Source organism: Lathamus discolor, chromosome 2, assembly GCF_037157495.1.
Source record: "Lathamus discolor isolate bLatDis1 chromosome 2, bLatDis1.hap1, whole genome shotgun sequence".
Classification (NCBI taxonomy): Eukaryota; Metazoa; Chordata; class Aves; order Psittaciformes; family Psittacidae; genus Lathamus; species Lathamus discolor.
The window spans coordinates 1,236,158-1,262,395 of record NC_088885.1 but is presented as its reverse complement, the minus strand read 5'-3'; the positions used below and the strand labels follow the sequence as shown (position 1 = coordinate 1,262,395).

Sequence of the window (26,238 nt, the reverse complement as noted above, 5' to 3'; positions counted from 1 at the left end):
AAGCTGTGCAGAGGATGAAATAGCAAACATCCTTTGCTTCTGCTGTTGTGGTGGCTAGGTTTGGGAACAAGTTTGCCTATGGGCAGACAGAACTGGTTTTGAGGCCACAGTCTATACTCTGCATTCTACAGTTGGGTTTTCCAGTGTAGTTTATCAGTGAAATTGTGGTCAAAGCCTTCGGTCAAGAGAGGAGAGCGAAGCAGCTCAGACACAAGCAAGGCAGCTCTCCTGCTGCAGAAGTGCGTGAAAGTAAACTGGAAACACAAGGAACTCCAAAGCTTTCTGTGTTGGAGTCACTTTTTGTCTGTTCCTCTCCTGGAACAAGCAGAGAAGTCTTGGTTTGCTGGGAAGGTTCCCAGCCTTAAGCAGCGGGCCATGCCTTTGGGAACTGTCTGAGGTGAAAAGCGAATCCAAGGCATAAAAACAGAGCTATTTTTATCCCAGTTCAGATGCTGAGATGCTGGCATGTTGTTGTCATGGTTGCCAAATCCAGCTTAAAAAAAAGTAGAGGAAAATCAAGTCTTTTCAAACATAGCGAAGAAAGCTGAAGTACTTCGAGCACTGTGCTTGCTAAAAACAAGACGCAGAGGTCCGTTATCTGAGCATTCATCCTTCTTTGAGCAAGCAGACTTGGAAAAACCAGGGGATTTAATAAAAATACCATTGAATCAACCACGAAATTGCACTCTGAAAGCTCATGCTGAATGCAGGGCAATGAGGAAATCAGGGGTAGGGGGTTTTACCCATTTTATCTTTTACAAGCAAAAAAATCTGTGTATAAAATGGCCATTCAGCTGCCCAAATAGGACAGCACCTGTACCACAGAATAGTCTTGTTCAGGTGAGGCTGTCTGCATCTGGAGACCACAAGCCTTCACCTTCTTCTGGAGGACAGGAGAAGCGCCTTGTGAGCAGTGTGAGCAGTACCCCGATACTTTCACAGGGTGAAGTGCACAGTCTGTGAAGAGCCAGTGATGCCTCAAAGAAGGAAAAGAGCCATAACACGTAAAGGAGCACAAGCAGAAAAAAGAAATTAGAAATAAGGGCCTGAAGTCAGGAATATGACACCAGTGAGACTGCACAATCAGGCACTCAGGGAATGAGGAAATTTGAGCAGAACAAAGCTAATTCTGTCTAGGTTTTCCTCAAAGCCAGCTTCCTCCATTTAGGAGACAGCGTTTCCAGTTTGCTAAGTCCTGGGAGGATGGAGAGGGGGAGAGGGCTGGCACTACAGCCGTCAGCAAGCTGCTAGGGTCAGCCAGACACATCTGGGATGCTCAGCCTGAAGGCTGAGCCTCCCTTTTCTGCCTCAGTCACAGTGTTTTAGTGATGTTCCTAGGAGGTCTGATGAATGGGAAGACCAAGCTGCTAGATACTCTCTTCTGAGTGAGCTGGACATGGAGCCTAAACAGACTTCATTTGAGCTGTAGCTGCTAAAACTCAAATGCTTATGGATGCGCTTGGGGGCTGGCATTCAGTGTGAGCCCCTAGCACTGACTGTGTTTTGGACATCGCTGGGAGATGATCGCTGCCTGACAAAGCTCAGTCTGAGCTGGAAGTGAAGGTGAAGCTTCTTCAGGGAGATAGCTCTTGCTGTTTGAAACTGAGCCAAGCCAACACCTTCCTAATCCCCTATGCCTCTTGTATCACATCCGGAACCTTTCCTGCTTCAGCCAGTGAGCTCTGTACACCCTGCCTGTGCGAAAAGAGTCTTCAGACTTCACTCCCATTCCCTCTATAGTCAAGACATGGCTTCTTCCTGGAAGTGTGAATGCCACTCTCATCTCTAAGTCTTCTCAGAAGCAGATGCAGAGTCCAAAATATCTAATCGAAGGCTGGTATTGCTTTTGTTCTCCCTGTTCTTTTTCATGTACTCATATGCATGTGCATGCACAAACACCACAATGTCTTGCTTTAGACAGACTTATTTCATAGTCCATAGCTGAACACCGTTGAATACCAAATAGGTGTATGAACTAAAATTAAACACTCCCTGCTAACACATCACACACCTACACAACTAAAAGCTAATGGAATAATGCTTGCTAATGCTAATTATCATAACAGCCAGCGTTATAGTTCCCATTCTGCAGTCATGGTAGTGGCCTTCTGAAGCAGACCTCGGTGTACAGCACCAACCCATCCCTAGAGGCTGGCGTGGAAAACCACATCTCTAAAACGCAAAGATGCACAAAACCAAACTATAACATGAACCCAAAACAACAGCAACAACCACAAAATCATTCTTCTGGTTATAATTAAAGTGAGAAATCCATCTGGGGACTGCTGGAAATAACACCAGCTCCATCTGGCCAGGCACGGGCTGCAGCAATTTGGTCCAGGTTATTGAATCCGTACATTAGTGTGTAGCACTGCATCTAACTTTAGCATCTGTAGTTCCTCAGAGGCTGTGTCTGGAAAATGACATCCTAGCTGGGCTGCTCACCGCAGACCTCAGTAACAGCATGGCAAACAGAGATGTCACAAGGCAGCAGCTTGCTGCATGAACCACCACAACCACTGCTTTTGTCCATCACGCAGTTTCTGTTGAGTTGGAAGTTTTGACGTTGAACTCTTCTATACAAGTGTTGGTTTAATCAATAAACTCATCGGTGTATTTAGGTTAGGATGTCTCTGTGGTTAGTCTAAGTGCAGCTGCATAGCATCAGATACATTTGCTGGCTAGCAAGAGGTCTGCGGTGGTTTGTTTCATGAGCCTGCTCATAGCCTATGCCCATGTGAGAATATATCTGGCTTCACAAATATGCATCACTCCTAATCGCCATCTTCAGCTGTGTGTGCAAAACCTTGCAGATAGCATCCTGGCTTGCCTGCTGTTCCCTGCACTGTTAATCCTGCCTCTCAGAGGCACTTTTTGGTAGGCCTATTGTAATGCATACTAAAAACCTCAGAACTCACGTGATTCCACTGAGACTGCCTCAAGCTAGGAGAAAAACTCTGTCTGGCTTTTAATACATAGTCCATTTGTTCATTGAAGGATATGACTGTCACTGAAGTACTGGCATTTCTTGGCTGGAAAGAGCTGACAAACTACAAGCCAACACATTTTTACTCTTTGCTATGTTATTACTGAATGTTGATAGCTTTTTCAAGGCCCTATCTGCATCTGTTTCCCCTTTTGCGGAAAGGAAGTCCAGGGCATGTATTTGTTAGCTGGAGCTTGTAATTGAGTAGAGTAATGATTTGATTGGCATGATATAAGGCCCAATTTTAAAAGCACACAATTAACTTTAGGTACTAATATTCCCATTCAAGTCAGTGATTATTCCTTTGCTTAAGTGCTTTGTTGAACTGGGTCCTGAATATGAAGCAGCCCTGTGTGACAAAATTAATTGCCTCTCTGCCCAGGGAGCTTAGCTGCTTTGCTGACAGAACCAACACAGGGAAATTATATACACTGCTCTCAATGAGGATTGATGGAGCCGCTATGGTTTTATGCCACCTCACTATACCCAAAGGGCCCTGGGGCTTGGATGTGGTAGATATATCTGTAGCCGTGTCTGGGAAAACAGCTCTTCATCTTCTGCTCTCAGGATCTTGGCTGTTGCTTTCCATGGCATGTTTTTCTTCATTTCTTTCTTATTTTGCCGTGGGTTGTTTCTGGTTTGGGTGCAGGGTTCACTGGGGGGGAGGCATGTAAATGGGTCCAGCTGGCAGGATGGTGTGAAGGTGTAGAAGAGGCTTCTGGGGTTATTTTGTGAGTTCTTGAGCCTATGCTTGCTTGTCCACAGTGGTGAATCGGGGTGAAAGGCTGTACAGGGACAATGCAAGCATGTCTCGAGGCCCTCTGCCCCTCCTCTCCTTCTGCTCCACAGTGCAAGGGTTTACAGGATAATACAGAAGACAAAATCCTGTAGGGAGCTAAGGTCGTTTCTCTGCTGGATGGTCAAACTGAGGGGAATCAAGGCATGTAAAGCAGCCTTTAGAGAGAAGAGATGGTGCGGGATGTCGTCTGCCCTATGAGTAAAGTGTGAGTGTCTGGGTTAACTGGGATTATCCTGCAGTTTAGAGATGGTACCTAAGAGTATAGCGTTGTGTGAACCCTCCATTATCTTTGCTCTCATGTGCCTTATTCAGTAAAAACTTGAGTTACGACTGAGTTTCCCACATTGCTGGATGGGGATGCCTGCGTTTCCTCCATCACCCTACCTACACCCCTGCTTCTTACCTCTCACCCCACAGATACTCTTGTCCTTTGGAGTCAGCCGAGGGATTTTGGTGCTGTGCTTGACAATGCAGCCACCACTCTTGCCCATAGACCCTCGTGGGGCTGCAGGCTGCCCAGGAGCTGTAGCACTCAGAAGGGCAGCTCTCCCAAATCTGTCCCTCGTATTTGCCATCCTTGTCATGGATGCCAGAAGAAAAGCGCAATCCCTTCACTGTATAAATAAGGCAGCAGAGATGCTTCCGAAAGGTGAAAATGAATAAATCCAGCAGCTACAACACTAAAATTAATATAGGACTTTTCATGGTTTAAAAAAAAAAGAAAGAACCAAAGGGGTTTGTGTTTGCCTTTTGCAGTTTCATGGCAGTTGCTGCTATGGAATGAGTTGTATTGCTTTTCTACCAGCCTGTCTCAAAATGTGAAGAAATCTGGTATTACAAATGTACATATAAGAGCCAACCCACTGTGAGGTCTGTCATGGCTGAGGAATTTGGGACAGGAAATTATATAGTCAACCTGAGCATCTCATTCCAGCTCTGCAGGAGGCGGGACATGACACAGGGTTTAATGCAAAACAACAGATCTTTCTGTGCCATGTTTTCGTAGGAAAAGACCGTTTTCAGACGTGACTTTATCCAGAGTGTGAAGAAGGATCTCAGCACGATGGTTTCCAATCTTCCTGATGAAAACAAGCTGCCCCTCAGCAAAATCACATCTTTCAAGGGGTGAGTGCACTCTGAGCAGCTTCCCTCGCTACCGCGTCTTGTAGAAAGCCAACAACTTTTAGAGCACTGAGCATAATAAGGTGATGAGGCGGACACCTTCTGGTGTCACGTAGGCTTGAGCAGAAGCACAGGCACTTCCCAACCCACCCAAAACTGACCAGGAAAACGCGACTTCTTTCCAAGATCTTGCCAACTTCCTGATCCTTGTTAGGCTAAAACAAACAGGAGATAAGGATGCTCCCCCTTGGTTTTGGCATACTTACTTCTTGGCCAGGCCAGACAATGTAAAAGCACAGAAAAAGGTGAATGGGATAAAATCTTGTGGGGAGTTCATCATCACTGGTTGCAAACTGGGTTAAGTTGGTGGCACATAGAAAGGCTTGGTTTGTTTGGTTTGTAATCATCTCACGTGCCAATAAAAAACATACATGGGGAGAGGAAAGAGATGCCGAAGTTAAGGTGAAGTTCAATTAGGTTTTGGTGCTCTTGCTCCTGCCTTGCTTATTCTCATGTAACCAGAAGGGTGGCCCAGGCTGTGATCCTTCACTGACATCCTAATTCTGTAGCTTTCAGACAATGCCTGCGCCTCCAGGGACTGAGATGCAACAGGATGCGGCAGGCTTCACTTCTGCAGCCCTCGAGAAAGAACCAGAGTGGCAGACAAAGGAGGTAGGACAGGGGCTGCTAACGGGTCAAGCACCCATCCCATAGTGCCTGCAGCTAATGCATGGTGAGGCCATGAGCTCATTGCTTGTATTCCATGTAGACGGCAGAATTTTTCTGGGTGATTCGAAACGGCTCTCCCCCACTGTTTGATGTGCTCTGGGCAGACGTGGGGAGGGAGCACACACACAATCACACGCCGCAATATTTACCAACAGCATCATGGTAAAGGAAAACCTGTGAGGCCAGGTGATGTCCCGCTTTAGCTAATCACAAATGAGGGAGGAAACAGGTCTTATTTATGTACTTTCCAAATCCTGTGGACTTCCTGGCAGTTAAATACAACCAGAAAATGTGGCCAAAATACATTTTAAGGTACTTGAGGACTTACCTTGAGATCAGCCTGCATTTTTCCAGGGCTCTTCAGTGGCACCTATTGTTACCCTAATGTTTCAGGCATGTTTTGAAGATGAAGTCATGTCCTTGGTCCTGCTGTTCCTGCAAAGACACATCCTTAGAAACCTTAGAAACCTTTTCATTTCTGTGCAAGGCTCTTTTATAACTGGGCCTCACAGGGGAACTTTCTGTTGTCTGGAATAGAAGCACACAGGTCTGAAGTATCAAGAGCCCTTGTATAAAGAGAATGGAGACAAACCCCCCACTCTCCACTGCATCGTTGCTTCAATAACACATCTTTAATTTTCCTTTTTTATGACATATATTTGGCTTTAATTTTCCTATTTCCACATTCCATGAATACAAACTCATGCAGCGTCAGCAGGTTTCGCACTTAGAGGACATCAGTCATTTGAAGGCAAGTACTTGAATAGTAACATATCCTGCTGCTGATGATTTGACAGAATCTGTAGTACAGCCACTTTACATGTTTTGCCTTGATTTACGGAAGTGCCCACAGACCCCTGTTTCCCAAGGGCTGGTTAACTGGAGCAAAAGCATCTTCGCTGGGAAAGGATGCAAGTGAAAGACACACCGGTTGGCAATAAAGCCGGCACTAACCTGTGGTGTGCAGGGTCCTTAAGCAGGGGGAGCGATTGGTACACACCAGGTATTTTACGTGCATAAAGGCAAATCCAGTTCCTCATCCAAAGGCTTTGCAGTTTAACCACAAGCACAAGAACTCTTAAGGGCTGAGTTACTGCTATTGGTAAAAAAAGGCAAGAGGATTTTGTTTTCTGTTCAGCTGGCTCTTACACCAGTTTCTACGTATAACTGCAGTGAGAACGGGTTGTAGAGTGAACACACACACAGGCACTTCATCTTCTTGCTTGTAAAGCAGCTGCAAATAACCGGTGCAGTGAGGATTTGATTCTTTGTTTTCTGATAGGAATAAAATCAAATGGCATAGTTATCCTATCGATAGGCATTGAGACATGCAAAGCTTATGGCATGTGACTTGTGTTTGGTCTCCCATCTTGTTAACCCCTTGTTCAGGGCCAGGTTAGATGGGGTTTGGAGCAAGCTCTTCCAGTGGAAGGTGTCCCTGCCTGTGGCAGGGGGCTGGAACTGGGTGAGCTTTGAGGTCCCTTCCAACCCAAACCATTCTGGGGTTCTGTGATTCTCCCTGTGCTGTATCCTGCCCACTCTCACCCATTGCAAACCCTTTTCTTGTGACAGACATCTTGGCAGGAGCTGAAGATGTGGCTGGAAGAAAAGGAAAAAGACCTTATAAAGGTATTGAAATGCTCTTGTGAAGACAGAAATAGGCATGAAATGTGAAGGGAGAGTGTGACAGTCGACCACAAGGTTATTAAAAATAGATTGTGAGTTTGGACTTGCCCTGCAGCAATGAAGACAGCATCAAGGCAGCTGAGTGACTGCAGCTCTGCCCAGACACAGGCTCACCAAAGACTCTGCTGGCTGTCACTGATGACAAAACCCCCGTCATTGCTGTATGAGTGCAAGGGTGCCTGAGAGCAGGCTTTCAGAGAGGTCAGAGCTGCCTAAAGCTTGTGGGTTACTGAGTGTGATGCTGCCCAAAGTGGATCTCAATTTATTAGCTCCCAGAGCACGCAGTTACCCATGACGAGACGTACTTAGCTCACCTTTCTTTCACAAGCATCAGCTGGCTACTGACCAGTTTTCAGCTGTACATTGATGGGCATGATAATGACCCCATAGCAACAGGCTTTCTTCTGTTTTACCGCAGGAGCGAATAGAAGGATGTGTGGTCGCTGATGCCCAGATTTAATGTCCCTCCAGTGCCATGGGTTTCTCAACACAGAGCTGGGATTTAAACTAGCCTTTTGGAAACATGATCTTCCGTATTCCATCAACCATCATAAGACTCTGAAAAGCACAGTGCTAAGCACCAGGCAATTTTGACTTCAACATTCCTTTTCCTGCCTCCTCCCCTCACATGACTTACAGTTTCCTCTGTTCAGTATAAACAAAGGAGATTATTTTGCTCCCAGCAAAACAATCAAACACAAGCACTTGTCATAACAAAGTCTCCAGCAAAGTCCCGAAGCGGTGCGTTTGAATGGTGGTCTGTGATTTCGTGCTAAGGTGTAGAAAACCAACACTTGTGTTTAGGAGAGGTCTCCATGAGTCAGGCCAACTTGATTTGTGAGTCAGTGGAGTCACGGGATCACAGAATAATTCAGGTGGAAGGGACCATGGTGGGGTGCCTCTGGTCCCAGCTCCCACTCAAAGCTTAGGGCAGATTGCTCAGGGCTGCATCCAGCAGGGATGCAGCTCATTCTGGGGACGTGGTGTCCACATGTGGTCTGTGGAGTGCTGAATAGCGGGGGGCAGTCCCTTCCCTCCACCTACAGCCCATCCTCCTGCCCATAAGGGTGAGATGCTGCTGGTCTCCATCACTGCCAGCGCACCCTGGGGGCTCACCTCAGCTGCTGTTCTCCCACCCCCAGGCCTTTCCCACTGAGGATGCTTTCCTTCGCAGGATGTTCTGCATCCCACAAGCTACTGAGCCCCCTGACCCTGCATTTGCAGGGGCAGAAGAGCCAGGACACTCGGCTGATGTACATCATCTTGTTCAAGACTGACTGCACTGGGACTAGAAAGGCTGTCACACACACAATGTGATCACACAGTCTTCACTTCTGACCAATGTTTGATGGATAGAAAATGCTGCTTTGTAGCTTTTTAATAGTCTCTTTACGTTGAAAGTTTAACCAATACACAGGAATAGTTTTCCCTAACAAGTTGTATGTTATTTTGTTGATTTTTAGGAAAAAAGTAAGATATCACAAGAAAAAAGATTAGTCATGCAACAAGACAAAATCCTAGAGGTACGACATCCTTTTGCATATCACAGTACGTGCTCTTTCTTCGTTTACACCAGCACCATTATATAATAAGCTTTAAAAAGGTAATTACAAGGGTGTCAAACAGCGAAGTGATAGAGTAGAATATAATGCAGGTAAAGGTGTGGGAAGCAGGTCTGCCGGTAGTGTCAGGAATACAGAAACAATGCAGCACCGCACAGGTTTGGGTTAGAAGCTTTGTAGTCTGCAAACCAGTACGTACAGCTTTATAATGAATGACCTTGTATCACTGGGAACATAAATCATCCAGAGACTTACTGCAATACAAACCCAAGACCAGGAGGGAAGACTCCTGCAGATTTCTATCACAGCCAATTTGGGAGAGCAGAATATGGTGCTGATCTCATGCTAATAAGCTCTGACCTGACCTGTATTGCACACCAGAGCGAGGGACCGACGTTAAGATTGTTTGCTTTTCTTTTTGACCTTTTAAGGACATGCAGATAAAAATAAGCCACTTAGAAGAACAGCTCAAGCACCCGGAACTAATCGGGCTGTGAGTATTAGCGATGCTCTCTTTTCTGGGTTTCTGCTTTTGCAGCACGTGGAATGTTTCCACATGAGCGGTACCTGAAACATGTGCTACGGATATAAGTTAATACAGTTTATGCAGTATCAAACAAGCACCTCATATTCATGTCAAACAGCTTCTTTTTCTGACACATAATCACCCAAGCATAGACATGCAAATGAAGCTTAGATTTGGAAAGTCTCATCTCTCCCTTAGCAGATGCCAGCACTGCCTTATCTTGTCCTATGAAGACCGAAGTTGTGGGCATATCCTGGGTCTTAATTTCAACTCTCTTTCTTAATAACCTGCACTGGGTTCATATTATTACTTTGCAGAATAACAAGCAAAAGCAGCAGCTTGAACAACAGCAGCAGCAAAGCCTGCAGCTACACGGTTATTTTCTGAGCAAGTTCTCTCTTTTCTTGGCCTGAATTCAAGTGCCATTAAAATCGTGCCCTCCCCTCACCTCACTACTGGGCTGCACTTTCCTTTAAGTAAGGAGGTTACACGGAATCTCTGTATTTCAAAACACCGCATGTAAGTGCAGAGCCAAGCCCGTGTGGGTCTGTACACCAGCCTTCTCACTCGCGTTCTTCCCCTTCCCAAAGGCGCTGCAATGCAGAACTCCTCTGACTTCAGTAAACACGAGGGGTTAAATATTCCTTCTAGCAACCACTCCCAAATTAAGCACAAAATACGAGTATGAGCCCTGCTTAAAAACTCCTCTTTCCGTTCTGTGAGGTGATTTGAGATTCAGTTTTGTGCTCTCTGGGTCCTGGAGACAAGAGCCATGTAATGACATTACGTATGCACTGCATGAGCTCTAACAACTGAGGCTGAAACACAACGTCGAGTTTAAAATAAGGATTTTGGAGAAAATCTGCTGTTTGCAGTAATGGGGCTATCCCCGTGCTTGAGGGGCACAACAGATCCTCTAATTACCGTACTGTCTCCATCAATCAAAGTTGGAGGAGACGGTAGAAGACAATACCACCCCCCTTTTCCTTCCTTGCCAGCATGGTAGCATGCTTGAAGGGAGAAACCCAGCAGTACTAATGTTTTCCTGCAATAAAATAGCATTAGCTCTGTGCTGTTGGTATGCTTTTTGGAAGCTGGCTGTCCCCAGACACCATGCTCAAGGTCGTTGTTCATACCTAGTCAAAGCAAAGGAAATTGAGGTCCAAAATGAAATACAGCAACATGCACCTTTAGAAAGAAGAAACTAAAACATGCTCGATCTAGACATGTGAAATTTAAGATGGGGAGAATTGGGAGGGGTGGAGAAATGAAATGTTTCTTACAAAGTCCTCAAAGGAGCCGCTTGGCTTTGCCATCAGTCTAGTCTTTACCCTTCACAGTGCTGCTGTGCAATACTTTTCAATGCAATCACCCTTGGAATGAAAAGCAGCAAGGAATTCTTCTCCACAGCCCAAGCATCTGTTGGGTTGCAGCTACTCCTCATCCTGTAGCTTTATTGTCTTCATTAACGCTCGCAACGAGCCGAGTCATCCGCAACCTTTGGTGATGTTTCTTTTTGCTCCACAGCCCACAAGAAAAGAAGGTCGAAAACTGCCCGTGCTTTCTCACTCTGAAGGTAGCCATGGTGAAACTGGTAATAGAGAACTGCCCTGCTCCTCTTACCCCTGCGCTTGCAGGACCTCCTCCAGCTCCCTTTGTTCCAAGCTGGAAATGTCCTTGTTTAATCGATCAGATGTGACTCTTCTCTGAGGTTTTCAGCCCCAGTGGCTCCTTATATCACCCAGCTTCCGTGTCTCAGGCTCACCACTTCTTGCTCAGTTTGGGCCATTTGTGAGCTCTTTTTAATTCTTCAGTGTTCCCCGTCCTAGAAGTGAGAAAACATTTAAAGTGATTTGTGCCTCTTCTTTCCCTTTCTAGATCCAGAAGTCAGTGACCAGTTACCTAAGAAAAATCAGTCTCTATCTTGGGTAGGTAAAATATTCGCATAGCGTGCACATTCGGTGTGTTACCTCTGGAGCACCATGGGGTCAAGATTATTCTGACTAATGCTGGAACATCATGGGAAAAACAGTGCAAGCAGGGAAGAGGAATGAGATGCAAGCGCAGAGCTATGTGTGTGTTCACGAACTTGGTGGAGCAACAGACTGAAGAAACTAGGGTGCAAACTCTGTTCTGGCTCTTGGGATATGTTCCATTACGGATCACTCCCCTGCCACCTCTGAAAACACACCATTTGTGTGCATGCTAGCAAATGTCTCCTTCTTCCATCCTCATGGGGAAAGGGAGGAAGGTCTAAGGTTTGAGCACACTTTTCTCTCCTGAGTGCTCTGTTATCAGCCCTCCATTAAACCACCTCTCTGCCATGCTCAGCAGATGGGTGCTGAGGGGCTGCTGGTGGGCTTCCATCTGCCAGGACCAAAGGAGCGTGGATCCACTGAGTGCCAGGGAAAGTGATGCCCTTCCTCTACTTTCTTAGTCTCAGTTGAAGGGAGTTTGGAGAAAAGGAGGTGTTTATGGACAGACGCCTGATGTTTGTGTTTGGCTGCCCTTGTTTTATCTGCTGACCTTCTCAGAAGAATGGAAGGATTTCAGAAAGTAATAGCAAAGTGTTACACATCCGTATGCTTGGATGGGGCTTGGAGCAACCTGCTCTAGTGGAAGGTGTCCCTGTCCATGGCAGGAGGTTGGAAGTGGATGAGCTTTAAGGTCGCTTCCAACCCAAACCGTTCTGTGAGTCTATGGATGAATCCTTCAGGTAGTCACTTTGTGGTCGGGGTGCAAGTGCTGCTGAAGCTGTTCATAGGCTATCTCATGAAGGTTGTTGGTGTTAGTAACGAACCATTGCTCATTTGCTTTACCCCTCCCACCACTCCAGCACCAGCAGGAGTTTCTCCTGAGATACATTTGCCTTCCTGTGATGGTCTTTTAGTGCCTCATAAAAAGAAAGCAACCTACTGTTTGCTTCTGCATGGTGGGAAGCCTTGAGATGGGTCTTGCAGACAGTCGTTCAGAAAACAGATCCATTGTTATTTCCTCTCCTGAGGACAGAGAAGCATTTTTGCTATTTCACAGCCAAGAACAATTAGCAGGTGCTTATGGCTTGTTTCATTTGTGGAGCTCCATTTCCATTTCAATCTGTGCATTTCCAAGCCAGGAAGCCGTTCCTGCTAACACAGTGCGTTCATTTGTGGGAGCAATCTTCCACCAGGAGCAGGTACAAGCACTGCAGGGCTTGTCTGAACAAAACAGTGGAGGGGTGGCATTGACCCGGGAGCATGGCTGGGCTCGCAATGAGCCCTGCGCACTCCCTACGCCACCTCAGGCGATTTCCCTCCAGGCTTCAGTTGCCCACCTCTAAACCGACAGCATCCATTCTTCTCTGCTCTGTGCCACTCTCATGGGTTCACACCACAAAACCCCTGGGGGCAAGAGCCATTGTTAAGCGTTAAACACGCGCAGGGGACAGACTCAGTGCTAACATTGCCAGGAAGGAAGGGAGGATTCTGCTTGGGCTGGTGCAATCACACACAAGATGAGATGCCCTGTTGGTTTTCAGTATTCATAAAGCAGTCTTGCAGTGTCTGTGTTTTCCTCTGTGCATTGTCCTGTCTGTCTTGTTGCAGGATCTGCTTGTGGCTGTTGGACAGGCTCTTACTGCACACTGGCCGCTTGTGCGTAACACTGGCCTTGTTTTCGAAACATGTACCTGATCCTGCCTGGGTAAATGGGATACTGAGCAGAATCTTCCACCAGTACAACAGATCCTACTTGTGGCCACATTAATGCTAAGGCTCCACAAGGATTTCTGTAGGGATACTGTATGGATCTGGACAGACCCCACACTTTAAAATAAAGCAATCATGGATGCTGAAAGCATGTGATAATGTCTGTCCTTCCTGTAAGAACTGCTCTGCAGGGGCACGAACTAAAGCCCATGTAGCTCAGCAAGAAGGAGTATGCTCAAATGCATTTGGCTGTGTGCTGCTGGAGGTGGGTCTGCGATGCAAAAGTTGCTTTAGCATCCACGTCCTGATCTACTCCCCAAACCCCTGCATGCCCTGCCCCTATCAGCACTGGCAGGGGTGTGGGAAATCTGTAATTGGATCTAAATAGGATCTTCTGTTAATGAAAGTGGCAATGACCCCATTAGCAGCAGGGCAGTGATAACTGATGGGAGCTGAAGCTTTGTCCTAAAAATGCCTCTTGCCTGACTCAGGACCAGTCAGCTCAGTGGAGGAAAATGTCAGCCCGGCACCCTGCTGCCTAATGACAGAAGTCCTGCAAATGTCCTCTCACGCACACAGAGCAATGCTACTGCACAGCCGCAGCAAGCCCCCATGAAGAAGAAGGGGAAGAACAGGAAAAAGAGAGAGAGGTGAGAGTCAAAACCGAAGTGGCTTGGGAGGGGACAATAGGGTCTGACTATGGCTTTATGTAAGGACTGCGTCACAAGGGAGGGAGTGCCCGACAGGAGCCTACAAACCAGCCCCTGGCAGGGAAGATGGATCCTCAGAGCCATGGAAAAGGGAGAAAAAGGCCGGGGCAGGGCCTGCAGCAGTTGCATTGCTACTGGGAGGTGCTGCAGAGGCCAGGCTGTGTGCTGCTGGTGCGCTCACACTGCCAGGGGTGCGTGTCAGCAGCTGTAGCTTTGCTGCAGTTCCTTTTGCTAGATCTTGGAGCATCAGTGGTGACAAGCAAATCGAGGTGGCCCTCAGGACAGCACATTAGTCAGCAAATGAGCCTGCTGACAGGTAATCCGGTGGTAATGCAGCGTTTCCGTCTATTCTGGTGTGTGTAAGCAGATACACTGATGGCTTCCAGTTTAGACACTCATGTACATTGTCTGTGATGGTACCTGCCTGCCAGTCCTTCCTGGGAGAATGAGCAGCACTGATTTATCAGGTCTTGTACAGATGCAGTCCTTGTGCTTGCAGGCACAGATATTCAGGTATTGCCAGAGAGAAGATGGAAAGGAGGAGTCCAAAGAGGAGCAGGAGGCATGTTGGTCCTCGGTTTCAGTGGGCTACAGGTCCAGGCAGTTGCATGTGTTATCTGAATTACTGGGGAGAGTCTTGAGGCTACAGGCGTTGACACCAATGATTTCCATACCAAAGGGCTTTCTGAGGGAGTACCAGAACAGACATTTCCCTCTCTGAGTGTTTTGGGGGCTTCAGTATTTTTTCAGTTCCAGAGATCAGAAAGAGGAACAGCTTAATCTTCTTAAAGAAGCCTTGATAATTTGTTAAGCAAAGATCTGGCTCTGGGATGAGGTTTATAACTTACCTCCATAGACGGCCAACCTCGAGCAAGTGAGAAATGCCCAGGTTCAGAACCGCTGAGGTTAAATAATTTTTGTCATTTTCAGGGGAAAATTGCCTAATGCCTTCTAAAATATGTTATACACCCAGCGTGCATCGATGTAATGGGTTAAAACTCAGAGAACTATACTTTACAGTCTGAGCCACACCATCTGCTTGTCTCCCTGCTCAGTGCCCTAAGCATATGGCCAGAGAGAGCAGATTTCTTTTTCCCTTCTCTTCCATCTCCTTTCCTGATTCTGCCTAGCCTCATTACCTTAGATTTCCCTACACTGAATTTATGTGCAGACGCTGTTTATTTGCCTTCTCTCTTAGTCTAGCTTGGTGATGCTGAGCATCATTTAGGCTGGTCTGGCAACTCTGTGCTTTGCCTTGTCAGAAAAATTATTCACCTTAATGTGCATACATTCTCCTAAATGATGATTTATAGGGAAGCGAATTGGTCCTAAGGATGCTCTTTGTGTCACTTTACTGCCTCTTTCCTCTCACCAAGGGCCATTTTCATGTCAATTCACTCTTCCATTTTCCAACCTGTACGTGTAATTGTGGTGATAAAGTGAAGCTGTTATCTTCCAGCAAAAATGGCTTTGAGCAGCCTTGGTTTGCACTACGGTTTGGTTGTTTTTTACTAGATGGCTCTTCACTTGAAACTCCTTGAATAAGACCCTTTTCATGCTTAATAACATGAAAAGCACTCTGAAGAGCAGTATTTTTCCTAAGACCCCATTAGTTCTGTTGGTCTCCAGGTGTGCATCCCTAGTGAGCAGATCTCTGTCTTAGCATATATATTAACTTTAGTGAGAGGAAGATGCTGCTTCTGCCATCCTTGCCTCCAGGCTGTCTGACTTCAGTGCTGGTTTTCTGACTGTGGAAAACTTCTGGAGCTACAGCAAATCAGGACTTACTGAATGTCCGGATATCTGGATTTCAGTGGTGGCTGTAGTGAAGGAAACGTCACCAGCGCCGTGCAGCACATTTAACATCTTCCCTGAACTTGTCCTTTCTACAAAGACCTCGCCAGAGCAGTGGGTTTGGTTAACCCTACCTCCTCCCTTGACCCATGCAGAGCTTCCGTCTGGGTTTGTGTCCAAGCCAGGAGGCATCACAGCAACAAGATAGTTTTCTGATGCAGGTCTAGTGGGCATTGCTCATGGCTGTGTACGCAGAAACGTCAGAGTTAATGCCCACAGGGGCACATCAGAGCAGGGCTACTCATAGATTACTGTGTTTCTATGGAAAGCAGTTCAGTTGCAAAGAGACAGACTCGTCCTGCTTAACCACATCCGCAGCAGAAACTGAGTATCTTCAGCTCTCTTTCCATGTATAATCCTGCCTAAAGGGGAAGAAAGGGCTTTGCATAGCCCATTATAGCCTTTATCACAGTGCGGTGTGCAAAATACGGGATGGAATTTAGATCGCTGGGTTTGCTTTAAAGGAATTGCTGTTGTGGTGTTTCAGTTCTGGTGTTAACCAACACAGCCCAGCAAAAATCAGCAGTGTGGGGAGAAACAGATGTGCCAATGTCCTTAACAGGATAAAGAGGGGTTTGACCTCAATTGACTTATCCAGATGCAGCAAGGTTCCATAAAATAACAACTGCCTCAACATACGGCACAGTCTTGGTGTTTTCATTTGAGTTTGGCTGGTGATACAATCCTGCAGAGGAGATTTGGGAGGTAAATAAACCACCCCGGTTTGGAAAGAAAAGACAAAATAGTAGGAAAACTATGGAGACAGCTTTCTGTTTGCAGGGATGAGAGCAGTTCTGCAGCCCTTCGGCAGCGGAGTAGGGAAAGCTGTGCTGGGAAACCATTGCCATGACTGCCTAATATCTGTGGAGCATTTTTGCACGCAGTAGGGAACAACGCGACTGAAGCTGATGTCCAACATAAGAGGCAGGAGTGTTTTATCTCCCTGGTATGGGAAATGCTGTGCTGAATGCAGCTATTAGGAGTGGTTATTCGGAAGGAAGCTGGTCTATAGGTTAGGGCTCTGACTTCACACTTGGGATATGTCAAATGTCTTAGCTCTGCCCAGGGCCGTGGGCAAATCATTTAGTATCAGCCACAGCTTCTTACCTATAACATTCAGACCCTAATCCCTGCGTGTTTGAGGAGTGCCCAGTGTGACTGCACCCCAGCAATGGGGTATCCATCCCTAGGGAAGAGAAGGGGAGATAAAACCTATCCAAAGTGAGTGATCAGCACCTTCCTGAGAGAGCTGTGGCTCTGGCACTGTGCTCCACACAGATGCTTTACCCCCTGAAGGCAGAGCAGTGCCGGGACATCCCAGTGAGTCCTTGCTGACCTCTACCCTGCACGGACCAGGTACCAAACCCTGCTGTGACAAAACCACAGGCAATAGGTCACTTCACCCACCAACCAGAGACGGCAAAAGGCTTGCCGGGGACTATCCTCATTCCCCGAGCATCCCAGCCAGCAGCCAAGGTTCCAACAGAAGACCAAGGCCATGAAAAACACAGCAAATGCCTTCACTTCAGTCACTTCTGTAAATGGCTTCTGTTTCAGTGGCCCTGAGATATGTTTTTATGCTGAAAAATGATGAGCTGAGTTGTGAGTTGCCATGGATGCGGCATTCGGTTTGTTGCAGACTTTGTCTCTTACTGTGCAGGACTTCAACCTCAGCGCTCTCCTGGGCTTATAAACAGTGAGGAAATTGGCCCAGTTTGTCTCAGGAGTCAGAGGTAAAACTGCTGCTAATGTAGAAGTGTGGGCTCAGGCCTATTGTATCATGGTACATAGCTTATAGCATTGATCACCTCTGTTTGGGCAGTCTCCTGGTTGTGCCTCGCAAGTCGGGCTTCCACCCAGGTATAGATAAATCCTCAACACAATAAAGGACAAAAAGAATCCCTTTCCCCCATAGGCCAACACAAGAAACTGTCCCTGGGAACGCTTTTTGCCTGGGACTCCGCGGTAAGCGTTCTCTTGAGCACAGAAACTGCCTCTGCATTGCAGCAAGGTATCTGAAGGAGCCCAAATGATCTGCATACAGTGTGGTGTTTAGCTGCAGTAGTTTTCCAGCCGGCCACAGTGTCAGGGACTAAACGGATGGTGCTGACAGATAAACATCTGAGAGTTGCTCGGGCTGGCTATAGCTGCAATTACTGTAATGAGATGACATTTGTCTCTGGCCCTCTCAGAAGTTATTTGCAAAGAAATGGGTAGGGATGGGGGCTAAATCTTCAAAGCCAGTTGGCAATACTGCTAAAAAAAGCTATGGAAATTGACTTCATTCTTCTGCTCCAAGCCATTATCTTTCTTTTCAGAGGAAGGAGCTCTGCAGATGCACAGGCATCTGTATAAACAGGTTTTCTCTACAGTTAAATCTGAAGCATTTCTCCAGTGGCTATAAAAGGGGGAAGAAAAGACTCTTATCATTCCAAGGCCACTCTTGAATTTGAAGTTGAATTTCCTAGGCTCTGATGGCAAACCATGAGACTTTAATCTTCCTTTTTACTCACTGCTGTGGAGCATGGGGTCTCCACAGAGTAGGGTCTACTGTGTGAGATGCTCTACGCTCACAGAACCTGGGGCAGCTTTCATTTAGGCTTCTTTCTATGCCTCTTATAAGCATCTTGTGATACTTCAGGTGGTAAAAACCTCCCAACAGACTTCCTCATGTTCTCAAAAGCTTTGAAGCTGTCTCCAGTGGGTGACCCTCATCCAGCCCAAGTGACTTCTGCATGCAAAATGAGATGTCTAAAGTAGAGAACAAGGGTAATGTAATGACTTGACCAAAATTGCTTTAAATAGTGGTATCCATCATTATTTATTGAATGCTGACAGCTTATTTCACTTGTTTTAAATAAGAAAAGAGAAGAAAACATGAACTTCCCATAGGATTTGTTGCATACACCTCACTCACCCCAATGTCAGCAGTCCTGATTCAGAGCAGCATAAGTAACAGGAGGATGAGATCCATGATCACCTTCCCAGCAGGGACAAAGCATCCAGTTAGCTGGGCTGCTCAGAAGGAGACACTTTCAGGTTTGCCAGGTTGATTAAACCGGTTCCCCTTCCTTCCCTGCTCCCTGCACCCATTTTATACCCCCAAACGCAGAGGGTGCCTGTGTGTTCCCACAGTGTTTGCGCTGCGTGCAGGGTCATCGTATGATTCACAGCATACAAATCACAGGGAAAGCACGTGATACCTGTTGAGGGTAAGGTACAGGTTTGTCTTTCCTCTGCAGCCACCCAGCTTGTGGCCTCACATCTTATTTTTAATCTATTAAAATCATCTCCCTCCAACACTGGGCTCTTCGTGTTTCATCCAAGTAAGCAACAAGAACTATGTGCGCCCTGTCCCATCCTATCCCCTAAAGAGTGTCCCTGTGCCAGCAGGATGCCCTTCAGCAGGAATCGGGATGGGGACACTGGACTCCTGACTTCGTGCAGTTAGGGCTTTGACCATTCAGATCCTACTTTCTTTCTCCTGTTACTCTCTTCAGACAGCGTGTCCCTGCAAAGACATGCTTCTGACTGGAAACCAGCTCTCTGGGACGGAGAGAAAGAGGCAGACAGAGAGCAAGGGCTGCTCCTTGCTTCCTACCCTGCTTAAGCAAACAAACCCAGAACTAATAATCCTGCAAAACGAGAGCTTTTTTTCCTGCACTGATTGAAGCTTTTCAATAGTTATGGAAAACTGGGGGTTGGGAGGAGTGAATTCTGGGGGAGAGCTGCACCAGCACACAAAGGACATCCTGAGCATTACGGGACCATACCAGGCGGGAGGTGATTGGAAATATTGCAGGTGAAGAGCAAATGCCATTTGACATTAAGAAAAATGGTCTGAGTTCGACTTTAAAAAAGGTTTCATAAATCCAGGCCTGGGGAAGTGAGAGGACTGGGAGAATGAATCATCCCAAACAACCTCATGTGGTTTACACAGTCTGACACTTTATGTCAAGCCACCCAGACCTCCTATTTTTAGCACTAGAGATGGGCCAAGCATCTGAGGATTCGAGGCAATACTTTCCAGCATTCACAGATCTTCGGATAGAGATTTTTGGCTCGACTGTCAGCAAAGATTAGGTGCATCTGCAGAGTTTGGAAGCAGAATTATATATGGGTTTTTTCCCAAGGTTCAGGTTGAATTGTGTTGCAAGGCTTTGGATCAAGACCAGAAGTATCAGAATTGTGAGAACAATGAAGGAAACGAAGATTTTAGCCTGATGATAGGTTTTCTGTTGTTCAGTAAAACATATTATCACAGCATCCCAGACTGGTTTGGGTTGGAAGGGACCTTGAAGCCCATCCAGTGCCAACCCCCTGCCACGGCAAGGGACCCCTTCCACTGGAGCAGCTTGCTCCAAGCCCCTGTGTCCAACCTGGCCTTGAACACTGCCAGGGATGGGGTGTCATGATTAAAGCTACCATATTAAGTCCAGGGTAAAGAAGCTATTAGCACTACACTGTTATTCTTATTTCATAATTAGGTTATGAAATAGCTACACTTAATTATGCTGAAAGTCTGGAAGTACAAAAGAACTTTAATAAGTCATACCAGATTGTTAAAATATAATTTGTCTTTATTCCTGTAAAGGTTCAGTTGCTCAAATCCTCATCAATTTTTTGCTACATTTACTTGGGTTTGAAGGGGGGATTTCAAATATTGATTCTTCCATCAGTAAGACAACCTTATGGTATTTCTTGAGAGACCTGTCTCAGAGCTGCAGGAGTATCCTATGGGGACTGGAGGAGACGCATGGTCAAGTGCTACCCATATGGACAGTGCTGCCTGCTCTGAAGGGCCTGTCTGCTCCCCTTGGCCTGCAGGCAGAACTTACCCTCTGAAGCAATCGCAGTTAGCAAGGTAGTTTAAACAGTAGGAGAACACATAGTGTTTTATTGAATAACAGTTATTAGTGTAATTATTACTAGCTGTTTTCCAAGTGAGCAGAGAATTGAACTGATTTCTGTCTTTCAGCCTGCATTATGAGAGCTTTGGCACATTTGACAGCAAGGATCTATTCTCCTGCTTTGTTTGCAGCCGAAACATATTGAGGATGCCAGTATTTTAAAATCACGCATGTAAACCAACCGTCACATGTCTAGATTTGAAGTGCAGGTGTATTATGTAGTAAACATTGCAACCGAATTTGCTGTCTTCTTTTGCTGCCACACAAGATGACTCCAGCGCAAGTATAAGGCATGGCTAATACAAGGCAGCAGGGCATATTCCTTTTCAGGAAAATGAAAGCCCATGCACTAGCAATCCTGTGGCTTGGCACGCTGAAAGAAGTCAGGATAATTCAAGGTTATGGTTCCCTCAGCAACTGTATTCCAGTCACAGTGCATGTATATAATGAGATATAAAAGTTAGCATTGCATACTGTGATACAAAATGCTGCACATGCCAGAGGGGCTTTGAGTTATGATTTCTGCAGGAGTTAATTTGGTGCTTTTAGTGGAGCGATTCCTTTAAAGATGCAGTCAAGGTAACATTTTGCATTCCATTTCCCCCTGACCATTTCTTCGGCCTTGTCAGCTGTAAGGAAAAATCAATGGCGCATAAATCTCTGCTCTTGTAACTGGGCAGTAACAGCGGAAGATGCACGTCAGAGGGGGCACAGACTGGGCTGTATCTACTCAAAACTCCTTGGAGCTGGATGATGTGCTGCCTTAAGGATCTCTGTTTCCTTCCTAGATACTTAACCTCAGCCAGTGGAAAGGCACCAACAGAGACTTGTGGCACAAACTAGAGGTGAGGGAGTTATTTGCCAAGTCTAATAATTGCCTTTTTTCTGTTGCTGCCTGACCGTGTCGCTGGTTCACCCTCCAGCAGTTTTCCTCTGGAACTCTTCACTCTCCAGCAAGACGCTGCCCATGCACTAATACAGAAGCACTCTTCAGGTGCTGCAATAAGCGACATGGCTTAACAAAGTGTTCCCTCTAGGGGCTTCTCCTGGGAAAAAATGCGTTAACAATAAAGCCAGGGGGAAGTGTTTCCCTGTCGCTACCATAGCAAGCGTTATTGTGCCATGCTTGGGATGCCATTGATGGAGCTCTAGAACTCTTCTTGCTCCCTCTCTCTTTTCCTCCTGAATGTAACTCCAATAGTATGTAGAACCGGGGAAACCAAGTGTTAGCATTCTGACACACGTCATTCTGACCAGCGTCAGACTGTGCAGCAATAGCCAGGGAAACCTTCCTCAGTTTAGCCCTCAGTTATTTTATACATGACAGATGTACCCACGGCGGTGACCCAGACATGAGCACATTGCTCGGGAAAAGCAACCAGATCCGTGGAGTTCCGTCAGCAGCGACTCAACAGATGTGCTGTGAAACTTAGATGTTGAAAAGCAACGGGGGTTTGTTGGTAAAGCTCATGTTTCCAGCTGATAGAAGGGGACAGCAAGCCTCCCATCACTACCGTACAATTCTTCATCTGTTGCTAACCATAACGGCTGGTGTTTTCCATATTGCATTTCATCCGCCGAGCCAAACAGCAGCGGGTATGGGTTACTTGCAGTAGTCCCCGTTCTATGCTTGCAGTAACTGAAATGCAGAGGGCTTGTCAAAGCGAAGATGGAAGCCTGGTTTTGTGGACTTCACCAGGGCCAAAGCAGTCATGCCCTAGTTTAACAGCTGCAGCTATGTATTTTCACATGAGATCGTGAAGAGGCAAGGGGGTTTTGTTTCCAAAAAGGAACGAGTTCGCACAGACCTACTGGGAGACGCCAGAACTCCACGTCTTTGGAAAGTAGGTCATTCCTATGTGTGTGCCTCGTTTGAGGTAGCCAAAGCTTCAGCACTGCCCTAATTGCCACAGCAAATAACATGCAGCCACAGAGTGAGATGTTTGAGAATCCAGACTGAGCACCTTGCAGTCCTGCCACTACGCTTCCTGCTGCACACCGATGGAGAGGAAGCCTGAACTGCCCCCGATCTGTATTTCTGTGAATCAGTCTGCGGATTCGCTGACAGAGGTGCCTCAGCATTGCTGCATTCATGTTTTAGGAGATAAACTTCACCGTGGGTCTGCTCCGGACACCACCACAGCCACAGAAAAGGGGAACATTCTTTTTTGTAATGAGGATCTTAAGACTCCTGTCCTCCCCTGTGCCTGTCCTGGCAAATCATCCCTTAGTTATATGAGCTGGTGGGCCTTCGCTGATGCAGCGCTTGCCCTGTGGGTCCACTCTGACCCCTCCTTCTCAGGAGCATCATTACTGTGCATCCACATCCCTCCTCTGTCAAACATCGGCTGCTCACAGCTTCTGAGGTTCCTGTTCCACAGCAGCCCCCAGGCAGAGATTTAGGAAGTCAAGCCATGGGGAAAGCACAGTCAGCAGTGTGAGGAAGCTGCCTGCCTGCCTGCTGTGCTCAGTGGAAGCCAAGGTGAGGTGTTTATAGTCTAAGGGGTTAGGAGGCTGTGAATTACCCGCATCCAGACAGATCAGCTTTGCCAGCCAGCATTGCTAATGCTGTCAATGCAGGTGCATGAACCCAATCAGAGAGCTTGTGCACTACGATTGCTCATGAGCAAGGATGGAAGAAAGGCCGGGAGCCAGCAGACCTATGAGTTCCTGATTGCCATCAGTGCCTGATGCTGCACTGTCTGCTTGTGATTGCTCTAAGCTCGTGCAGCAGCTGTACTGGCCGGTAGAGCTCTGTGTTTATGCAGTTTTGGACTGGGAAATTGTTTAAGAGCAAATAAATCCAACGCGCAGCAGGGGCTCATCCAGTGCTGGTTTTCCTTAGTTAATTACATTTTGCTCAGTGAATTTTGAGCTGAGAAGCAAACACTTAGCACCAGCCTCACTGAATATTGCAGCTGAAGGTAGCCGACCAATGGAAGTGAAAACAAGCTACGATGACATGCAAAATAATACCTATCCCATGCCCTTGAGCCCTTGCTGACAGGAGGCAGAGCCAAATGAAGAACAAGGATCCACTGGAGAGACCACAGCCAGAGCATGGGTTGTGTTGCCCACTTGCCTATCCACCCATCACTGTCTCCAGGCACACTCCATGTAAAACTGCTATTTTGCCACTGCTTTGCAGTTCAGAGCTTCACCCCGCCGTGACCAGGGGCAATGGTCTGAAGGGCGAGCAGGAAGGACTCGGGAGCGTTTTGGAACGGTATGTTGAGATAGGGCTGGAAAACGCTGCGGGTGTCTTCATGCTGCGGCCATCCCCTTCTCCAGAGCTTGCAGGCAGTCCTGGAGTGAGCGGGGTGGCTGGTAGGGCTGTGCAGATAAACCTTGCGCCCAGAGACGCTCTTTCTGTCAGCCTCTCTACAGCACACAGGAGGAAAGGAGTTCAAGGACACAGGGGATGGCACCTTAGAAAGTAACATCATATTTGAGAGCTGGCTGTAGCTGGAGGAAAAGAGAGCTGTGTGCTGCCGGTCCTCATTGAAATGCAAAGCAATGTCCTTGTGCACTCTGTAAACATGACTGTTTCTTCTTTCTGCCTGGGGACTTCAAACAGGTACAAACCTTGGGTAGATCAGGTTCCAGAGGGGATACAGTCAAAAGTGTTTCTAAGAAACATCACAAAATCTATCTATCTTCACCGTGTCTTCCGTGATGCCTGCATGTGCAGTGAGAGCTGGGGTGCAAAAAGGGGGCAATTTAGCTCAAGCATTCATCCTGCACGTTTTGGAAAATACCATGGCTTAAAAACTGCCTGAGTACCCTGCAAAAGAGCTCTGAAGGGGATCCCCACCACATTTATTCACCACCTAAACCAGCAGCAAAGATGCAACAGCAGAGTCTGCACTGACTCCTCCTGCTGTCGTTTCTCTTTCATAGAATCACAGAATCCCAGAGAACGTTTTGGGTTGAAGGGAACTTAAAACTCCTCCAGCTCCATCCCCTGCCCCGGGCAGGGACCCCTTCCACTGGAGCAGCTTGCTCCAAGCCCCTGTGTCCAACCTGGCCTTGAGCACTGCCAGGGATGGGGCAGCCACAGCTTCTCTGTATCCTCCAGATGCATTGCTCGCTCTGTACCACTCTGCCTCCAGTAACTCTAACCTGTCGTTGGCAGTGGGTGAAGTACGCACTTACCACTGACGCTTTGGTGCAACACTCATTTTGTTCCACTTATCTAACGATGCACCACGCAGGGGCAAGAGTGCCTTCATTTCCTTCAGTCTTACACATTTCCTCACCCTCTGCTCTGGGTGCCAGACTGCTGTGCTTTGATTTGTAGTGTTCGATTTGTAACGTGATCACAGTTTCCTTCCAGTTTGCACCAGTTAAATGAGGTTATCTCTTGGACGCTCCAGCTGGTCTCAGGAACACATCTGAGAGACTGAGCCCACTTTGAAAGCACTGTGTCATCTTTTTCCTTTCAGCATCAGTGACACTGTTCAGGAGCAGAGCATGACAGGTAGCCAACCAAGTGGAAGTGGGATGGAGTGAAAATGGTTAATGTAGCATATATGGCTTTATTTTCCCTGCAAATCATGTTCAATTTAGGCCCTAATGGTTTATTTGAAAACCACATTTGGTTCTATATAACAGAACAGACAAGGGAAATCCAGAGAGATGTGCATTCACTTTTCTGCCTAAAAAAGAATGATTGCGTTCATATCGTGATTCTTGTTTCTTTTTCTCCCCTCCATCCATCTTCATGTATGTTCTTTTTACACTTACAATAAAATAAATTGACAAATAACTTCTCTTCTGAATTTATGAGGTGTTATTTGGGGGGGTGTTGGGGGTGTTCTCCAGTTAGCATGTAGCCATCGCTATGCGAAGAATCTTTGCCATTCTGCTCTTCCTCCTTCCTCCCCTTGTCCTATATTCACACACAAATGCCATTGTTAATATAGGGCCTGCATTGTTTTGAGTTCTGCTTGTGAAGAACACACCGATCAGCAGAGGGAGAGAGGGACTACGTGTATTCCCACAGCTGTGCTGGCACAAGTGGAGATGCTGGTGCATCAACATGGGAGCTATCAAAACAAAGTCAAACAAGGCTCTATTGTTTCAGTTTCATTGAGGAAAACAAGAGAGAATATTTTCTTTTCCACTCTTGAAAAAGGAGGAAAATGGCACGGGCGGCCTGTGTTATCCCGGTTGGGAAATCGGCGTCTTCAGGAATTTTTAGGGAAAGAAAAATCCCACCTGGAAAAATTAAGACCGGGCCAAATGCCCTGAGGCTTCCTCTTGCTTTCTTTTCTGTTTGCCAGGCTTGCTCCCCAGGATCACAGCTTCCAGCCATAGCAGGGGCTAACAGCAATTGCCTTTGCCTAGGCTGGGCTGCCAGCAGCCTGCTCCCACTCTTTCCAGCAAACAAACTTACAGCCCTGGAAATGACTCCAGACTGGCAAACGACATGATTTCTATGGGCCATTGCCTCATTGCAGCACTTGGCTCCGTCCGCTTTAGCATAATGTGTCTTTTTATGCAGTATTTCAGCACCCTGTTACCTCAGCTCCCTACAGACAGCACCCAGGCACAGTGCCTTTTCCTATATGGGGGCAATATGCCTTGAGAGCACCATGCATGAGCCGCAGCATCGCTTGCCTGGGCTCGGCGGCCAAAGACCATCATTGCCCAAGGCAGGGGACCA

At 46.9% G+C, this 26,238-nt stretch overlaps 1 protein-coding gene across 5 annotated transcripts in view; it reads left to right on the top strand.

The window, feature by feature from the left end:
* LOC136007529 (uncharacterized) overlaps nt 1-25,150 on the top strand; it is a 70,825-nt gene extending 45,675 nt beyond the window's left edge. For 2 of the 5 annotated variants that reach the window (XM_065665372.1, XM_065665373.1), the window contains 8 exons: nt 4,792-4,910; nt 5,477-5,579; nt 7,209-7,265; nt 8,786-8,845; nt 9,316-9,377; nt 10,938-10,986; nt 11,289-11,338; nt 12,995-13,320. In XM_065665372.1, coding sequence (XP_065521444.1) covers nt 4,792-4,910; nt 5,477-5,579; nt 7,209-7,265; nt 8,786-8,845; nt 9,316-9,377; nt 10,938-10,986; nt 11,289-11,338; nt 12,995-13,154 — 660 coding nt within the window. In that variant the 3' untranslated portion in view covers nt 13,155-13,320. Of the gene's footprint in view, nt 1-4,791; nt 4,911-5,476; nt 5,580-7,208; nt 7,266-8,785; nt 8,871-9,315; nt 9,378-10,937; nt 10,987-11,288; nt 11,339-12,994; nt 13,321-21,358; nt 21,416-24,906 lie in introns of those variants that run through there. The other 3 variants (XM_065665375.1, XM_065665376.1, XM_065665374.1) reach the window with 3 other exon arrangements.
* The last annotated feature ends 1,088 nt before the right edge of the window (nt 25,151-26,238 follow it).